Raw genomic sequence first — 15,190 nt, 5'->3', positions numbered from 1 at the left:
ATGATTTTAGATTTTTTTAGAGTGGAAATCTTAATAAATATAACTTTGTTACAAGCAGATTTTGACATTTTACAGTGCAACACACACACACGGATGTATTTATATTGGCGTGTTTCCAAACTATAATATCAGTGTCTTTATACCCCCTCCACAAAGATTACAGAACTTGGATAATATCCAGCTACACTCACATTGACAGTACGATACTAATGGAATCAGTCATTATATTCCCATAGAAACTACTCCGATAAACAGTTTTAAAAAGCATACATTTTTCCTTACCATTTTTATATTCATGTAAATTCTATTTCTGTTTTGATTATGCTTTTCATAACAATTTGATTTTGATATTTGCTGTTTGCTTTTCAAGAGAACCGGGAAATATTATGTTACATGTATGTCTGCTGGTGACTGATAACCTATCTGATGTTTTCTACTATCGTTTACTCGCACTGCTTATTCCGAGAATAGCCTTTTTTCAATTCGTAGAATACAAGGGACTTCGCAGAATCAAAATCCAGAAATTGTTGAGGATAATGGATAATTAGAAAGTATATTTCCTGACACCAAGAAAATTAATTTTCTGTACATCGACTGTTTCCATAGCAAAGTAGTGGGTGATTGTAATGTGAGTACCTGGATGATTTAGCATTATATCCACTTCACAGAGTCGTTTAAACTCTCTACGCAATCATACTCGAATGTGATCAGTACATAGGTTGAAAATATCTCAAATTTCATATAAGTGTAGTCATACCAATTTTGAAGTTAACGCTTAGTACATGTACATATATATGGATGACGTCACTATAATTATGTCGTCATAAAGTCTTTTGCTTTTGTCATTTTGCCGGATAGAGTATTACAGGTGGTATTGTTTCAATCAACAGTTTATCAAAATGAGCAATGACGTAGAAATTTACAATTTGGAACGCTATTGATAATAATGTTGATGTCGAGGTGGGTTCTGGTGAGTGGTGGATTCGAAAAATAAAACCTGACTGACCATGATGAAGGAATGAACGAACGAACGAATGAGTGAATTAGTCTACCGACCGACCGACCGACCAATCAATCAACGAATCAAGATCAATCACCTAACCGAAAGACGGACTGAGTACGGGGATTTCATACGCTTACAACAAGGGTATTTATCCACCGTATGACTGTACTCTACCGGGGGGGGGGGGGGGGGCTCAATCACAGAGTAATTTCATATGCTTCAGCAAGGTAAATGTTAGTCCTCGTGTGCAACAAAAAATACGAAAAAATACCCCAACGTATAGTTTACAGATCTCTGAGAGACACCATACATCAATGTACATACAAACACAATGTTAGTCAATTAATATTTATTCAGTAGAAAATGTCACCTCTTGTTTTCCGTTGAACGTATATTTACACGTCAGACTGTTAAGCGGTATTATATGTACCTGTTATTGTATTTTATTTGTAACTGTTGAAGTGTAATATTTCCATGGTTTGATGGTACTACTCTAAAGGCTTTGAATGTTACTGTACAAATTAGTGAAGAATATCAAACAGGGTAAAGAAACATACAAATAAAACATGGCCAACTAAATAACAACGCTTTGTAATTGTATAAAAGTGTGTTAAAACCCATATGATGAAAGTCATAGTGGTGACCACGTTCAGTTCAAGTGAAGGTTTACGGATTACGCAATAAAAAAATCAAAATCAAATAACAAGTCCAATCTTGGTCGTGATTTCTGATAACCAATTTTCTACACTTTCTTTGTTTCTCATCATCCATTTGATATTTGTCTCGACCTTTTCAACAGAATTGTAGAATCCACTCGCAGCAGATTCCGGCATATCGCTATGTTGCCTTCCGAACGCCAATAACTGCAGAGAGATATAAAGAAATGTTGAAAACGATCCACAAGTAACTTTTGTCTTCGCCTCTATTGAACGTCGTGTGTGTGCTCTGTCCCCCCCCCCCCCACTCTCACTCTCTCTCTCTCTCCCTCTCCCTCCCCCCTCCCCTCTCTCTCTCTCTCTCTCTCTCTCTCTCTCTCTCTCTCTCTCTCTCTCTCTCTCTCTCTCTCTCTCTCCCTCTCTCTCTCTCTAGCAGTATTCAACAACAACATAATACTAAATCCTAGGATCTCTACCTGCTGTAAGTCATAATCTGTATTCATCCACGGAGCGAAATCCCATACGATCGAATATGCGGTAACGTTATACCTGCAATGAAAGATAAAAAAAAATCACATTAATATTGAAATTACTCAATCAATATAAATCAATGGATTTTGTAGTCTTTGATATTAAAACGTACTTACAATATGCAAACTATAGGAAATGTATAGTTTAGCCTAGACGTTTAGTATAGACACAAAGCTTCATAAAATGTATGAGTGCAGTCGAGAAAGAACACGTTCATTCCACTCTCGGCAAATCTCGCGATAATCTCGATTTCTTCGTTTTGCGTTATCATGACATATGGCGTATAAGATCATCAAAAAATTACAAACATACATAAAAAATCCAAACTTCCTTGCATTTTGTCACTCATCATGCATTCTCGCAAACCAGAGCTGACATTTCTTCCGCGACACTGCGCAATATCGAGCGTCTTGGATGGTGCCGTAAAAGTGGCTGTGGTTTACGACCTTTTGGCGGCGAGTCTTGGACGGTGCCGTAAAAAGGGCTGTGGTGTACGACGATGTTATGATGGGGCATGTGTGGGACTCTCTTACTTCGACCAAGTATCCTTACCGCTATCACTCTTTATTTAAATTTTAAACATTACCTTTCTAGTAGAGAGTCAAACTGCGTGAGGGTATACATCCAGGCTGTAGAGAAACCCTGGGCTGATTTATCTCGGCAATTTCCTATAGCCGCCGCCGCCATGTCCTTCGAATGATAATCCTCCATATATCTAGAATTTCAACAATAAGTCTACGATAAAATGTTTAGATATTAACTGGATATGGTATGGATATTATAATGCTACTGGTTCAAAATTTGCATATCTAAAATGACCACCTTTTTAAGTTCCACTTCGTAAACTTTGAATTAATTAGATTACGCATGATATTGAATTCTATGTAGTAACATGTGGTGATAGCTGCAACCTGTGCGAAAACATATTTATAAAGTTAGGGGAGCGCAATGATACATGTACAATCATTGTAGGAAGACAACAGAAAGCCATGATTAAAATTACACAACCTTTGAAGAAGCCAAGCATCTTTAGTACATCCCAATGCAGACTCTAATCTTCCTAATTCAGTACTGTCTCCTTCATCTCCTGCTCGTTCATATACAAACTCCCATTCTGTTAGTCCTCCATGTCGAAGTGCAGCACAGTACACAGCACTCCTTACTTCAACACTGATTCTACAACAAATGTGACCATATCAGACAATATCATCAATTTTATGAATTCCGTTGCATCAACGTTCGTACTAGATGGATCCGAACGTCGCATTCGTTTATAATTTACCGTTGCAAACTAACTATATTTTACTCTGTCCTGTTGATTCTTGGAACCATGAACAATATATTCTGAAACTGCTTACTGTGTAATTGTGATCACATAATATATGTGTATTTATAGTTATAACCAGTTGTATATATCCTGTGCATTCAACGTTTACTGCATGCTTCAAACGATCAGGTAATCGTGTGACACTCTAGATTTAATATACATAGTGTACACAAGTCTAGTTATAACTTCAACTAAAATAAAATATAGCTGTGTCTCGGTCATGACATAAAATACATTAATTTGATTTATGTTAACTGTTAACTTACGAATTGTTTTCTGTGTCTTGCATCCACTGATGGAATAAAACAACTGCCTGATCTGTACAGTTTATGTAATTGTAGTGACAGGCCATTTCAATTGCAATATCACGGTGGTAGCTACAGACAAGAAGTAAAACGTTGTATGATATACAGTGCCAACGTATGGAGTTTAGTATTTAGTTTAGTCGGGTTAAACTACTCACATAAAATGCGCTAAGTAATAGTATATTGCCTTCATGAGACAACCATCTTACTGTTTAATATATCAAACGTTGTATCTTATCACTTGTAATCCATATCTGCATATTATAACAATATAAACAAAGATACCAGGCACAGTAATGACATGTATGAAGAACACAATGCCTACTGAGTGACAGTATTTCTTGGTTTGTACACTCGATTGTAATTCTGTGATTTTGTAAATATCCAACTTACACCATTAAAGATATTAGAGAAGTCAGACTTACTAATCAAGATGTTGACTTTCTTTAAAATTCCATCCAAAATGTTCATAACTCGGATATACTAGATATCGCCAATAGTTCTAAAATAAATATCAGAGATGGATTATATAAAAAAATCAATAGACAAGGGATAGACGAAATAGATAACAACCCTAAACATTGATTTGACTACATTTACATTAACTAGATTCTAAGGTAAAGAAAAATAGGATAAGATAATCAGACGTCTTTTCGCCACAAGTTGTGTATCTGTTATTTCGTGATTTGACTGACATATACGGGGTGTTGACAATCTCTTCGAGTAAAGCTTCAACGTCATCCAATATCTTGTTAATATTAATAATATTTTTAATAACATTTCTTTGTTTTTTCCCATTAATAAGCCAAACTAAACAAATAGTTTAATATTTGTACCTATATTATCATTGTAATTGGCCTTTTGACTTACTTCGTGCATTCCATATTCTGCAGTTCTAAGAAACATTTGGTCAGTATACGGCAAAACGCGGTAAATCAGATCCCACGGTATGTATTCCTTCTCTTCGTGTAGGTATTCTGTCAACTTGAGGGCGTTAACATGGTCTGTATGAAAGGTTTGAGATACCCTAAAAGCGTCATCCAGTAGAGAAGCTCTGCTCTGTGTTGGAATGACCTGTACGGTAAAAGATTCATCATGTGGCATATGAATGTTTCAACACCCTATACATTTTCTCTCTATAAAGTACAATATTTTTTGAAATTTTCGAAAAAAGAAATATAATGAAGAAAGATACTCATCGCTTTGCTTAGTTGTCAAAACAGTCTGTATCATTTGCCTTGGCATCAGAATGATAATATGTTGGTGAAAATGATCGAGTTACATTAACATTGTGGTACAATTAATATATGTGCATGGGACGCTGTATAGATTGAGACGACACCCATTGTTTATCAAATTAATGTAGTTTTACCTCGTGGTCATCTCTCAGTTGTTCAGCTAATTTATTCCAATTATCATCATCATAATTAACACGATAAAATCCAGTTTTGTTGATGTTCATAAGAATCCAATCATTTTCGCTGACGTCACTGAGGTCAATCTCCGCTGTAGGTCAATCGACGTGTACATTTTGGGGATTGGTTAAAGAACATCATGTTTTTAGTGTTGTAAGCAATTTAGCATAGTCAAATGTTATTACAACTACATACAAGTATCCTATCAACTCACGTGAATAAAAGCACGAAAACAACTTTTGATTGGGCAAAGTGCTTTTCGCACTGCAAGTCGTTTTATCCACAACTTCCAATCTGCAATAATGTCAAAACTCTATACATCAAAACATCTGGTTGAAAAGTGGTTACGGATACAAAGAAACCACAAATAATACTAGCATCTCTGGAATACATTTTTTCCTAGAAGCGGGTTGAACGTTCAATTGATCGACACAGACTAGACTATATTATATTTTGACTTGTATCAGCGAAAAATGTCTTTAAAGGATCGAAACACAAGTGTTGGTATGTTCATTTCACATAATTACCTGGTTCTTTGTTCATCCAAGCTCTGTGTGGGTTATCTAACCCTTCTTGACCCATAATACCAGCTGTGTAGGTAATAGGAACATACCACGTATATCTGTCCACAAAATGTATAAATAAGCTTAGGTCATTTTTGACTATTTGGTTGGGATATATATATATATATATATATATATATATATATATATATATATATATATATATATATATATATATATATAACTCGGTGGGTATCAATCTGCTAAGACAGTGCTCTATACCGCAGTGGCAGAGCGTAATATTATGTATCACTATATACACACACACACACACACACACACACACACACATATATATATATATATATATATATATATATATATATATATATATATATATATATATATATATATATATATATATATATATATATTGCACCGTCAATAGATTTATGGTAATACGAAACTTATAAACAAAGGTGATGTATAGTAAATAACATAAGATTTAGATGTTTGACGGGATAGCCATCATGTTATACGCAGCCATTACGATCACAAAATATTTACAAGGCTGATTTCGTATGTACAATTTATCTAAATGTCGCTTTCTCTTTATAGTGTCTAAAAGTGTTTGTTCTCTGTTGTCGCTAAACCCCGATATAAAATAGACGACGATCTCCCCTTCCCCATAAAGAAAAGGGGGAGACGAAATATATATTACATCAAATCGCCATTTATATAAAAAAAATCTCTCACCCCAAGTCTGGCCAACTGTAGTCGTTGTCATCATTTGGATCACTGAAGAAACGTTCCTGGGTAAGATGTGCGACCTCTGGTGATGACCGAGTGACAGTAACTATTGGATGACCAGCTTGTAATGACCAAGTGTCCATGACAAGCTTGACGTTAGTGTTACCACGACCACGGTCAGCCTTTAATGTCAAATAAAGTTTAAACCTGCATTAGCTGCAACTGGAAGATTCTTTTCACCAAGCAACCTCGCTAAAATTGTTCAGTTTAATAATTAGTGAATGATTGTATCTGTAGGTATAGTGTAGTGACATGTTTGAATATGGCAGCATGTTAGTTTTGACTTGCCTAGATAGACCTACATACGGTAGTGCTCACTAAATTATTCCATATCCAGGCACAAGCTAGATCATACACTTTCAGTCACAGCGATTGCTACGTATTAGTTCACGGCGTGTCTCCGGAATTGATACGTGTGTGCAAAGTCAACGTGTTCTGTTTGATGGAGCTACTCATTATAGGATCTGTCCCATAAAAAAAACAAAGTCACTTATTTTTTTACCGTGTTATGGGTTTATCTATAGATGCTTCAATAACCCCATGATGGTGTATAATCAAAACAGCTAGTGCTGCTTCAAGGAAAATGTTGCCAGAATAGAAACTAAGTTAACAATACACCAACCTTTTTGAATTATTTTGATGTTGAATGTACAAAATCAATTAAGAAAATGTTAACATTTATTTGACAAAAACGAGAAATAATTACACAAAAACTTTCCATCAATCACCCTTTTGCAAAACACAGGTCTCCACCAGACACATTTTAATTAAACGTACCAGAGTAGTGTAGTCATATCGTCTATAAATAGTTACAGATAGCTTCATATCAGCTCCTATAAGGCATGTTATTGTCATTTACATTGATGAATGTATATCACACAGATTGCATTAGGATGAATACATGTGTAAATTCCAATACTACTCACCAGTGTAAGCATCTCCCACAGGTCGTCCGTGACAACGTTATCATATTTATACCTTTCTAGATAATCTTTCAGACCCTGTAAGATTACATCTCTGTCCAGAAAACATTGGAATTGCCGAATGAGACAACCACCCTACAGGAACAAAACAACAAGGACGCTGAAACAAAGTATAACAATATTTTCCTATATATCCACATAGTCTAGCTGCTAGCCCCTCGGACAATTCTGCTAGATCATAATGGACTCGAGTTGCTCCAACAAATGTACTGTCACCCTTCGCCTTTTGTTTAGCAATCTTTCTAGCGCAGATCCAAGGTCTTGGATCTGCGCTAGATAGTAGTGGATAGTAGTCTTGAACACAAGCCTACTATCCACACTGACGGAGTGTTACATATTGTCATATAACAAACACTTAGAGATTTAGAGTTTGAAAAGACGTCTTAAACACTCATTGCTACAAATAACAAATGGATAGCTTACAAACTATCGTAACTGACTGAACCCGAGTGCCAATATTGCATACAGGAATGTTTAACAATCATGAACTTTCTGATAAAAAAACGACAATACTGCAGATCAAAAATGTATAACACTGATGAATTTGTGAACACAATAGAGTACATGCGTAGGTGGTATATTATCATAAATTAATTAAGTAAAATTGGTTTATTTAGTCCCTCGACAACTTATCAATACTAGTGAGCCTTTACACTAAGTATTCTAATTTTTAAACCTGGAAGACGAATATATCATTTCAAAAGAGATTGTACATAGCCTACGAATACTAAATTTTAAAGGGAGTACGTGGCCTAGTGTATGCATCTGACACAGTGCAGTTTGGGTTTGGACTTGCCCAGCGCTGGTTTGGTTTGATTACAAATTATAATACTACCAGTTTAACCCTACCGAACACAGTTTATATGTTTTCCCAGGTACTCCAGTTTCCTCCTTATAGATATATACTATGGCACTAGTGCACTGCTTAAAGTGTAGTAATAACCATATCAACACATTTCATATTTATTTAGATAAATATCATTATATCCAAAGTTTTGTAATTAATTCATTTGGAAACAGCATTTCTATGCTTTCAGTCAAGAATACAGCTCGGATGTGTTGATAATTACTGAAAATGTCAATTTTGGGATTTCGTCGGGTAGGTGATAAGGTATTTGAAAACAGGTGCTAGGAGCTATATGTAAACACGTTGATGAGATAGTATTTAAACAGTTTCAAGACAGTTAGGTGCAATATTTCAATGTAAGATTACCTTTGAGTAAGACATTGTATCAAACATCATATTGGCTTCGAGCAACCACCCTGTCTCTCTAACAAGTGGATTGGAACTACTGGAACTTGAATCGGAGCGAAGTGCCGAATACATGGCATATGTCAAAAATGTATCCCACTGCAATGTAATAAGATTTATATTTGTCATTTTATTAAAGTAACCTCCACATTACTCTATGCGGACAAACTTTATTTACCTTTAGTATATGTCAAAGATATTCAGTCGTTTTTCTACACACTTAAATGTGAACTATTTATGTGTCAATGACGGATGTTGATTAGCAGTTATAATAAACCAACATTGTCGAACTATCGTCATGGAATGATTTAATCATACTACATCCACATATCACACGAATTATTTACTTTTTTAAAATTCCCAAACGAGACACAAGATGCTCACTTCATGAAAGTAAACCACTCTGGGTTTTTTTCGCGGGTTGTATCTAAATCTGCAATTAACGTGGTCAAGATATGTGATATTATGATATGCTTACTGGTTTAAATTCAGGCTCCACTTCATTTATACCTGTATATTCACTATAAGTTGCAAAACCTTCATTTAGCCATAAATGGTCCCACCAATCCATAGTCACCTGATTTCCAAACCACTAAAAGTAAATATAAATATGTGAAAGGAAAATTAATATATTTATCGAAATAATGATTTTTAATTAATCGATCGATGCAAGTGAGGAGTCTTACTAGGTTTTGTTTGTTTATTCACGTTTAAACGCAGACTGAGGTAGTTACTAGGGACAGCAATGCTCATGTTTGTAAATAAAATGAGTGGCGATCGCCGTTGTTTCATCAGTCGTAACTCATAACACAATCGTTATCTACCCGCCTATCACCTCTCTCTCTCTCTCTCTCTCTCTCTCTCTCTCTCTCTCTCTCTCTCTCTCTCTCTCTCTCTCTCTCTCTCTCTCTCTCTCTCTCTCTCTCTCTCTCTCTCTCTCTCTCTCTCTCTCACGTGAAGGCTTACAGTAAGACTCGGTGCTATTCTAAACTTCACAAATTGACAGTTTACCATGTGACCAAGTTCATGGGCAACAATAGATGCTACATATTCACGACGATCTGGCATGTTTACTTCTGGATCGTATAACATGGCAGATTCTCTGTACAGAACCAGTCCCCAATTTTCCATTGCACCGGCACTGAACTGTGGTATCGCAGCCATGTCTGAATATAGATATATAGAAAATTAAAGGTTTATATCTTTACTGCTGAAACCATTGTAGTGACTGCAATAGCCATATTCAGCTTGCTATTACAAGGTTGGAAAATCATACACAAAAGACTATTAATGTACAATGTGCCTCGGAAATAAACTTTTTGTTGTTACTTTCTTCAATAAAACTCCAGCCTATTTTCAGTTAAAGTCAATATAAAAAAAGTTGGGTCACCTTACAAAATATTAAAATTTAGTCGTTTCAGAATCTAACATGTCCGCCAAATACTGAGAATTGAAGAACTTCGATTTCAGGGAAATTACTATCCGAGGTGCTTTCTACCTAAATGAAGTTTACAATATTTAGTAAACGTAGCTCCAATGCATTCTGGGTAGACGAATCCATTTCGATGAGACATCATTCGTCTGAGTGTTAAAGATTACACAACAAAATGTTCAGATAACAAATGAATGCTCACTTTAAGTTATTCTTACCCATTTTTGTCAGTTGATAGGGCTGCTCAAACGTATCAGCGAATGACGTGAGTATTTTGGAACCAGCATACATGGAATAGTTGGCCGAATGGATATATTCAGGTCTTGCCCAAACACGAAACTGTTACAGTATAGCAATTTGAAAACTCGATTCAATAAATGTATGTTGGAAAAACAACTTGTTAATGTGTGCTCTTTGTGTCTGTGCCTGTTTGCACGTCTTTTTCTATCCTCTCTCTTGCTGTCCATCTATTTCTCCCTTTTCTCTGTCTGTCTGTCTGTCTGTCTGTCTGTCTGTCTGTCTGTCTGTCTGTCTGTCTGTCTGTCTGTCTGTCTGTCTGTCTCTCTCTCTCTCTCTCTCTCTCTCTCTCTCTCTTTCTCTCTCATTCATATACTGCATTTAGAAGTCAATGTCATGATCGGTGGGCATGTCGACTGACAGAACTTTAGATTGACATCAGGTCCAAGTGTTGTACCACAATAATTCACGTACCAACACTCCTTTCGGGGTATACATTTCCAAATGTTCAAAGTCACTTATAAGGAAGGCTATCAAATACACAGGCATTGGTACACTGGTATCAAAGTGTGTCTCAAACCACTCTCCGTTATCAATTTCCACTTGCCGGATTTCTTCCATGTTTGACAGTGCTGATCTAGTTGGTCGGTGAACGAGGATGACATCAAACGTAGACTTAAAACTTGGTTCGTCAAAACAGGGGAATGCTTTCCGGGCTGCTGCAGCCTGAAACTGTGTTGTCGCCAGCCATCTGATTGGATGGAAAAAAAATATCTACTTGTTGATGTACTTTTAGAGTCACTGTATTTTTTGGGATTACTAGTATTTAGTCTTATTTCTTCATAACATGGACCACTGTCTGAAACTGCGTGTCGGCAGATTGGGAGAAAACAAAACTACAAATCAGACTTATTCCTGTCTTAAGTATACTTGTACTGATTACTGCTATCAACTTATGTTTTTATGTGATAAAATTAGAAATCTGTCTATGAAATCACATTTACCCTTAGCTATCCTCTTTGTCTTGACAGATACAAATAGTGTCACGGCAAAGAGACTGGGGTATGCATGATGTCATCGTCTGAGACCCGGGTATACCAATTGCACCTTGTAGCTGAGGAAATTCCCCAAACGACTGAATACATGCCAAGTAAAGCAGGGCTTCTTTGAAATCTTTGAATAAGTTGAATAAGTTACCGAACTGTTATTTTGTCACCCAAAATAAGTTGCAGTAGCAGTAACCACACTGAATATAAGTATACTAAAGACAGACATAACTGTGACTGGAATTTTCCTTTATAACAGAAACTGATATTCCCTGTACTAGCATATGACAACAGTGTTTCTTCATAACATATGATATAATAAACAATTTTCTGAAATTTGGTAGAATTATGATAAACGACTAGTAAAGAGCCCTCACCGGTCGACTATGACAAAGTAATTGCTGTGATTTAAAAATTGCATATGCTCGACCTTGGCCATGAATAAGATTGGGCGGGAGCTGTATTATGTCGGGGTTACAATGATAGTTGTAATAGTGGGACTAACAACAATAGTCTTAGCTAAAACTACAAATTCATACTTCAGCTGTACGTGGTCTACCAAGAGGTTATTACCCGATATCGCACCTTTCCACGAGGGTTTGTGTAGTTGCTAGGATACGTACTTGTGCCTGTAAGGGACAGTCAGTAGTGAGGAACGTCGGGATATTTAGAATGCGATTACTAATATTACATTAAGCTATAAAGTTTAAAAAGGTACCATGCATTCAAATGCATTAAAAACCCACCAATACATATTTCAAGGCAGGGCCTCCCGCTACAATTTTTTATTAGTTGGTTGCGTATCTTTTCTGTCAGGATTATAATTGGGTTATCAACTTATCGATTCGAACTGACAACACGCTGCCAATGACTGCTCCAATGCGATGTAAATCACGAAAATGTCACATTGAGGCGTAAAGGTTATAAACGAGATTTCATCATCCAAACGCTTCAATATAAACTATCAAATTTATACAAACCATTTTTTCTAGTAGTAAATATGTAGACTGCGCATAGACCCCCCCCACCACCACCACCACCACCACCACCACCACCAACGTTGGAGGGTCTATGGGTTGCGTTATGCCAACCCTAACCCTTAGCGTGATTATTTTATGATACATGTCTACAAAACAAGACTCTGGTTAATCAATTTTTTGGGCTAACTAATTATTACAAACTTTGATTTCAACTTGATACCAGTTCGCTCAACTGAATTACATTTACAGGAAACAAGGCTGAATTTATCCAGCATAATGTTGCGAGGTTTAGTGTTGTACGGGAAGCGTCCCAATCGTTCTATCTCAGCACTCCAGCACTCACACGATATTTTGGATCGTAACAACTATATTGAAGCGATGTCACAGTCACACTAAACGTTACATCGAAAGTTCTTCCTTGTTTCAGTTGTCATGTTGTGATCTTATGACATCATGATGTAAGGTTTTTTGACATCATGACATATTAACTGTATTATTGGCCTTGAATGAAACATGACTATGTTACCCTCGTAGCTTGCGTGTACGTTATCGCAAATAGGGTCCCAGATTAATTCCATATACAAACTTACTATACAGATACATTAGCATATTCTGTCATATCATACCTAACTATTTGTTCAATATGTCATTTCCCACTATAGAGTATAAGATAATAAACATGGAAATTAATTTTGCTAAAATATACCGGTAAATCAAAAATGACTTTTCGATGGGACAGTACGAGGCTTATGATATTGGCAATTCATTAACGAATCTTCAAGATCGACTGATAAACACTTGGTTCGGCTAGGACCATGATACTTGACCGTCAGCACGATAGTCCGTACACACTAGCTAAAAAGAAACAGAACGCAGCGTTTCTCTGAAATTTGCCTTACAGTTTTTTAACTACATGGTCACGGTATAGTCCTGGTTTTTTAATCACCCGTGTCATTAAAGAAATGTACATATAATTCCTTTTTACCGAACTTACCTTGTTTCAGTCCCACTCTCTGTTTCCACAGTATAATAACTTCTATAAAATCCATACAGAATGGTGAAACTCAATTCACCGATAAATGTAATTGATAAAAGATACTGCTCGTTCACCTCTAACATGTCTTCCATTTCGATGATAAGGAACTCATATCGATCGTCTGAAGGACTGGAGTTCTTGATTTCTAAAGTTTGACCGGTACTTATCTTAGTAACAGAGATAGAAGCATAATCAATCGTCAGAAATCTCTGATGAAGTTTGATCACATCGGTAGCTTCTTCACATAGAAGTGTTATTTTAACCTGTCCGTCGTACTCAAACTGTCTCGGGCGATCTTCTGCGTCCAAGTATACTTGAAGTCTGAGCCAATAGTTCTGTGGGTCTAACGCTGTAGGTAGCCTTCCGTCGTAGTCGCCGAGGTCTGGAGAGTCCGGCGATTCTTCTGGTATCTGTGGGAGTCCATCGTTGTCCCCAGGATAATTAACTATGTCTTCGTCACAACTTCGGTCCGGTACGAAATAAAATAGACATGCAACCCCGACCAAAACCAAGACAAATATGAAGCAAACAATGTATACTGTACTTTTCTTTACAAAGCAACCGTTTCTCTTTGCCGCGTCAACTTTTGTATCGTCATAATAATTCGATGTGTAGCCGGAGGAGGCCATATCAAACCGATATAACGTTTTTTTAGTACGCCGGTGAAGAGATCACTCTAACATACTATGTAATGGCAACTGACCTGGTTACACGTAAGTTGTAACTAGTGTGTCTGTAGAACAAATACCACCTATATTAAAGATAGCTGAGCTTGACAAGTGATGGCATGAGTTGATATGATACGGTAGTATTTTATCAACGTATTTAAGTTGACTTATTATCTTCAGTGTTAATGAGACCTGGTCGGAATTTTAATGATTGTTTTTCTCTATCATTGATGACCCGATAGCAAGTCCCTATCACATCCAGAATGGGATCAATGTCCGGTCGTCCTGATTGTTCTGATACCAACTCTATATGCACTATGACATTCTTATGAACGTGGCTTTTGAGAAGACGAGAAAATATCGGTGGTCGTCATAATAATTTATAACTGACATTACTGGAATAAACGGGGGTTATCTACTCAGTTGGCATCTTGGAAATACTTGCGGAACTCGTCACAAAGTTTACATACAAAAGCTTTTAGCCAACATGATGGGTTGTCGTAATCTGTAAGGTCAACAGTTCAAAGTTCCTCTCGCCAACTCAGTCTTGTTTTGGCTTTTGACCAGACGAAGTCAACATTGAAGTTGGTGCAATTCTCCTAGCAACCACTGGGGCTATGGGTAAGCCCTGAACTGTGATTAAATCATAGGTGGAAACGATGTCTTTTAAAATGGTAGACTTGGTCATATAGACAACAAACCAGCTTTATGTGATATACTGCCAAAACACATGTTTGTCTAGTTTTCAATTATTGTAATTGGTAAGACTATTGGATGTTTATTACCTATTTATTCTATTTCATTGTATTTCTATTTGGTAATGGGATGTAATTTCTGCAATCAATCGACTATGTCTCTTTTAAGACGTGTTTTAGTCGATTCTAACCAGAAGAATTCGTCTTAAAATCAGAAGCCTTCTTAGGGACAATACTCCTCTTTCATCGAGTGTGTGTCGATGGGGGAATGGGGCTACTCTAGCTCGCCAGGCAAATTTCCTTTATTAGAT

At 36.5% G+C, this 15,190-nt stretch overlaps 1 protein-coding gene across 1 annotated transcript; it reads right to left on the bottom strand.

Moving 5' to 3' along the window:
* Positions 1-1,698: 1,698 nt before the first annotated feature.
* On the bottom strand, positions 1,699-14,145 carry LOC144432982 (aminopeptidase N-like). The gene is made up of 17 exons (XM_078121298.1): positions 13,475-14,145; positions 10,929-11,205; positions 10,436-10,556; positions 9,797-9,951; positions 9,264-9,377; positions 8,747-8,884; positions 7,477-7,608; positions 6,497-6,672; positions 5,765-5,859; positions 5,195-5,328; positions 4,693-4,896; positions 4,248-4,324; positions 3,784-3,894; positions 3,199-3,366; positions 2,777-2,905; positions 2,136-2,208; positions 1,699-1,866 (listed from the first exon to the last, which is right to left on the bottom strand). The coding sequence occupies exons 1-17, from the start codon at positions 14,143-14,145 to the stop codon at positions 1,699-1,701; spliced, it is 2,943 nt and encodes a 980-aa protein (XP_077977424.1).
* Positions 14,146-15,190: the final 1,045 nt, after the last annotated feature.

Source organism: Glandiceps talaboti, chromosome 1 (assembly GCF_964340395.1).
Source record: "Glandiceps talaboti chromosome 1, keGlaTala1.1, whole genome shotgun sequence".
NCBI classification, from domain to species: Eukaryota; Metazoa; Hemichordata; class Enteropneusta; family Spengelidae; genus Glandiceps; species Glandiceps talaboti.
Note: the sequence above shows the minus strand (reverse complement) of the source record. Positions and strands in the feature narration are given on the sequence as shown.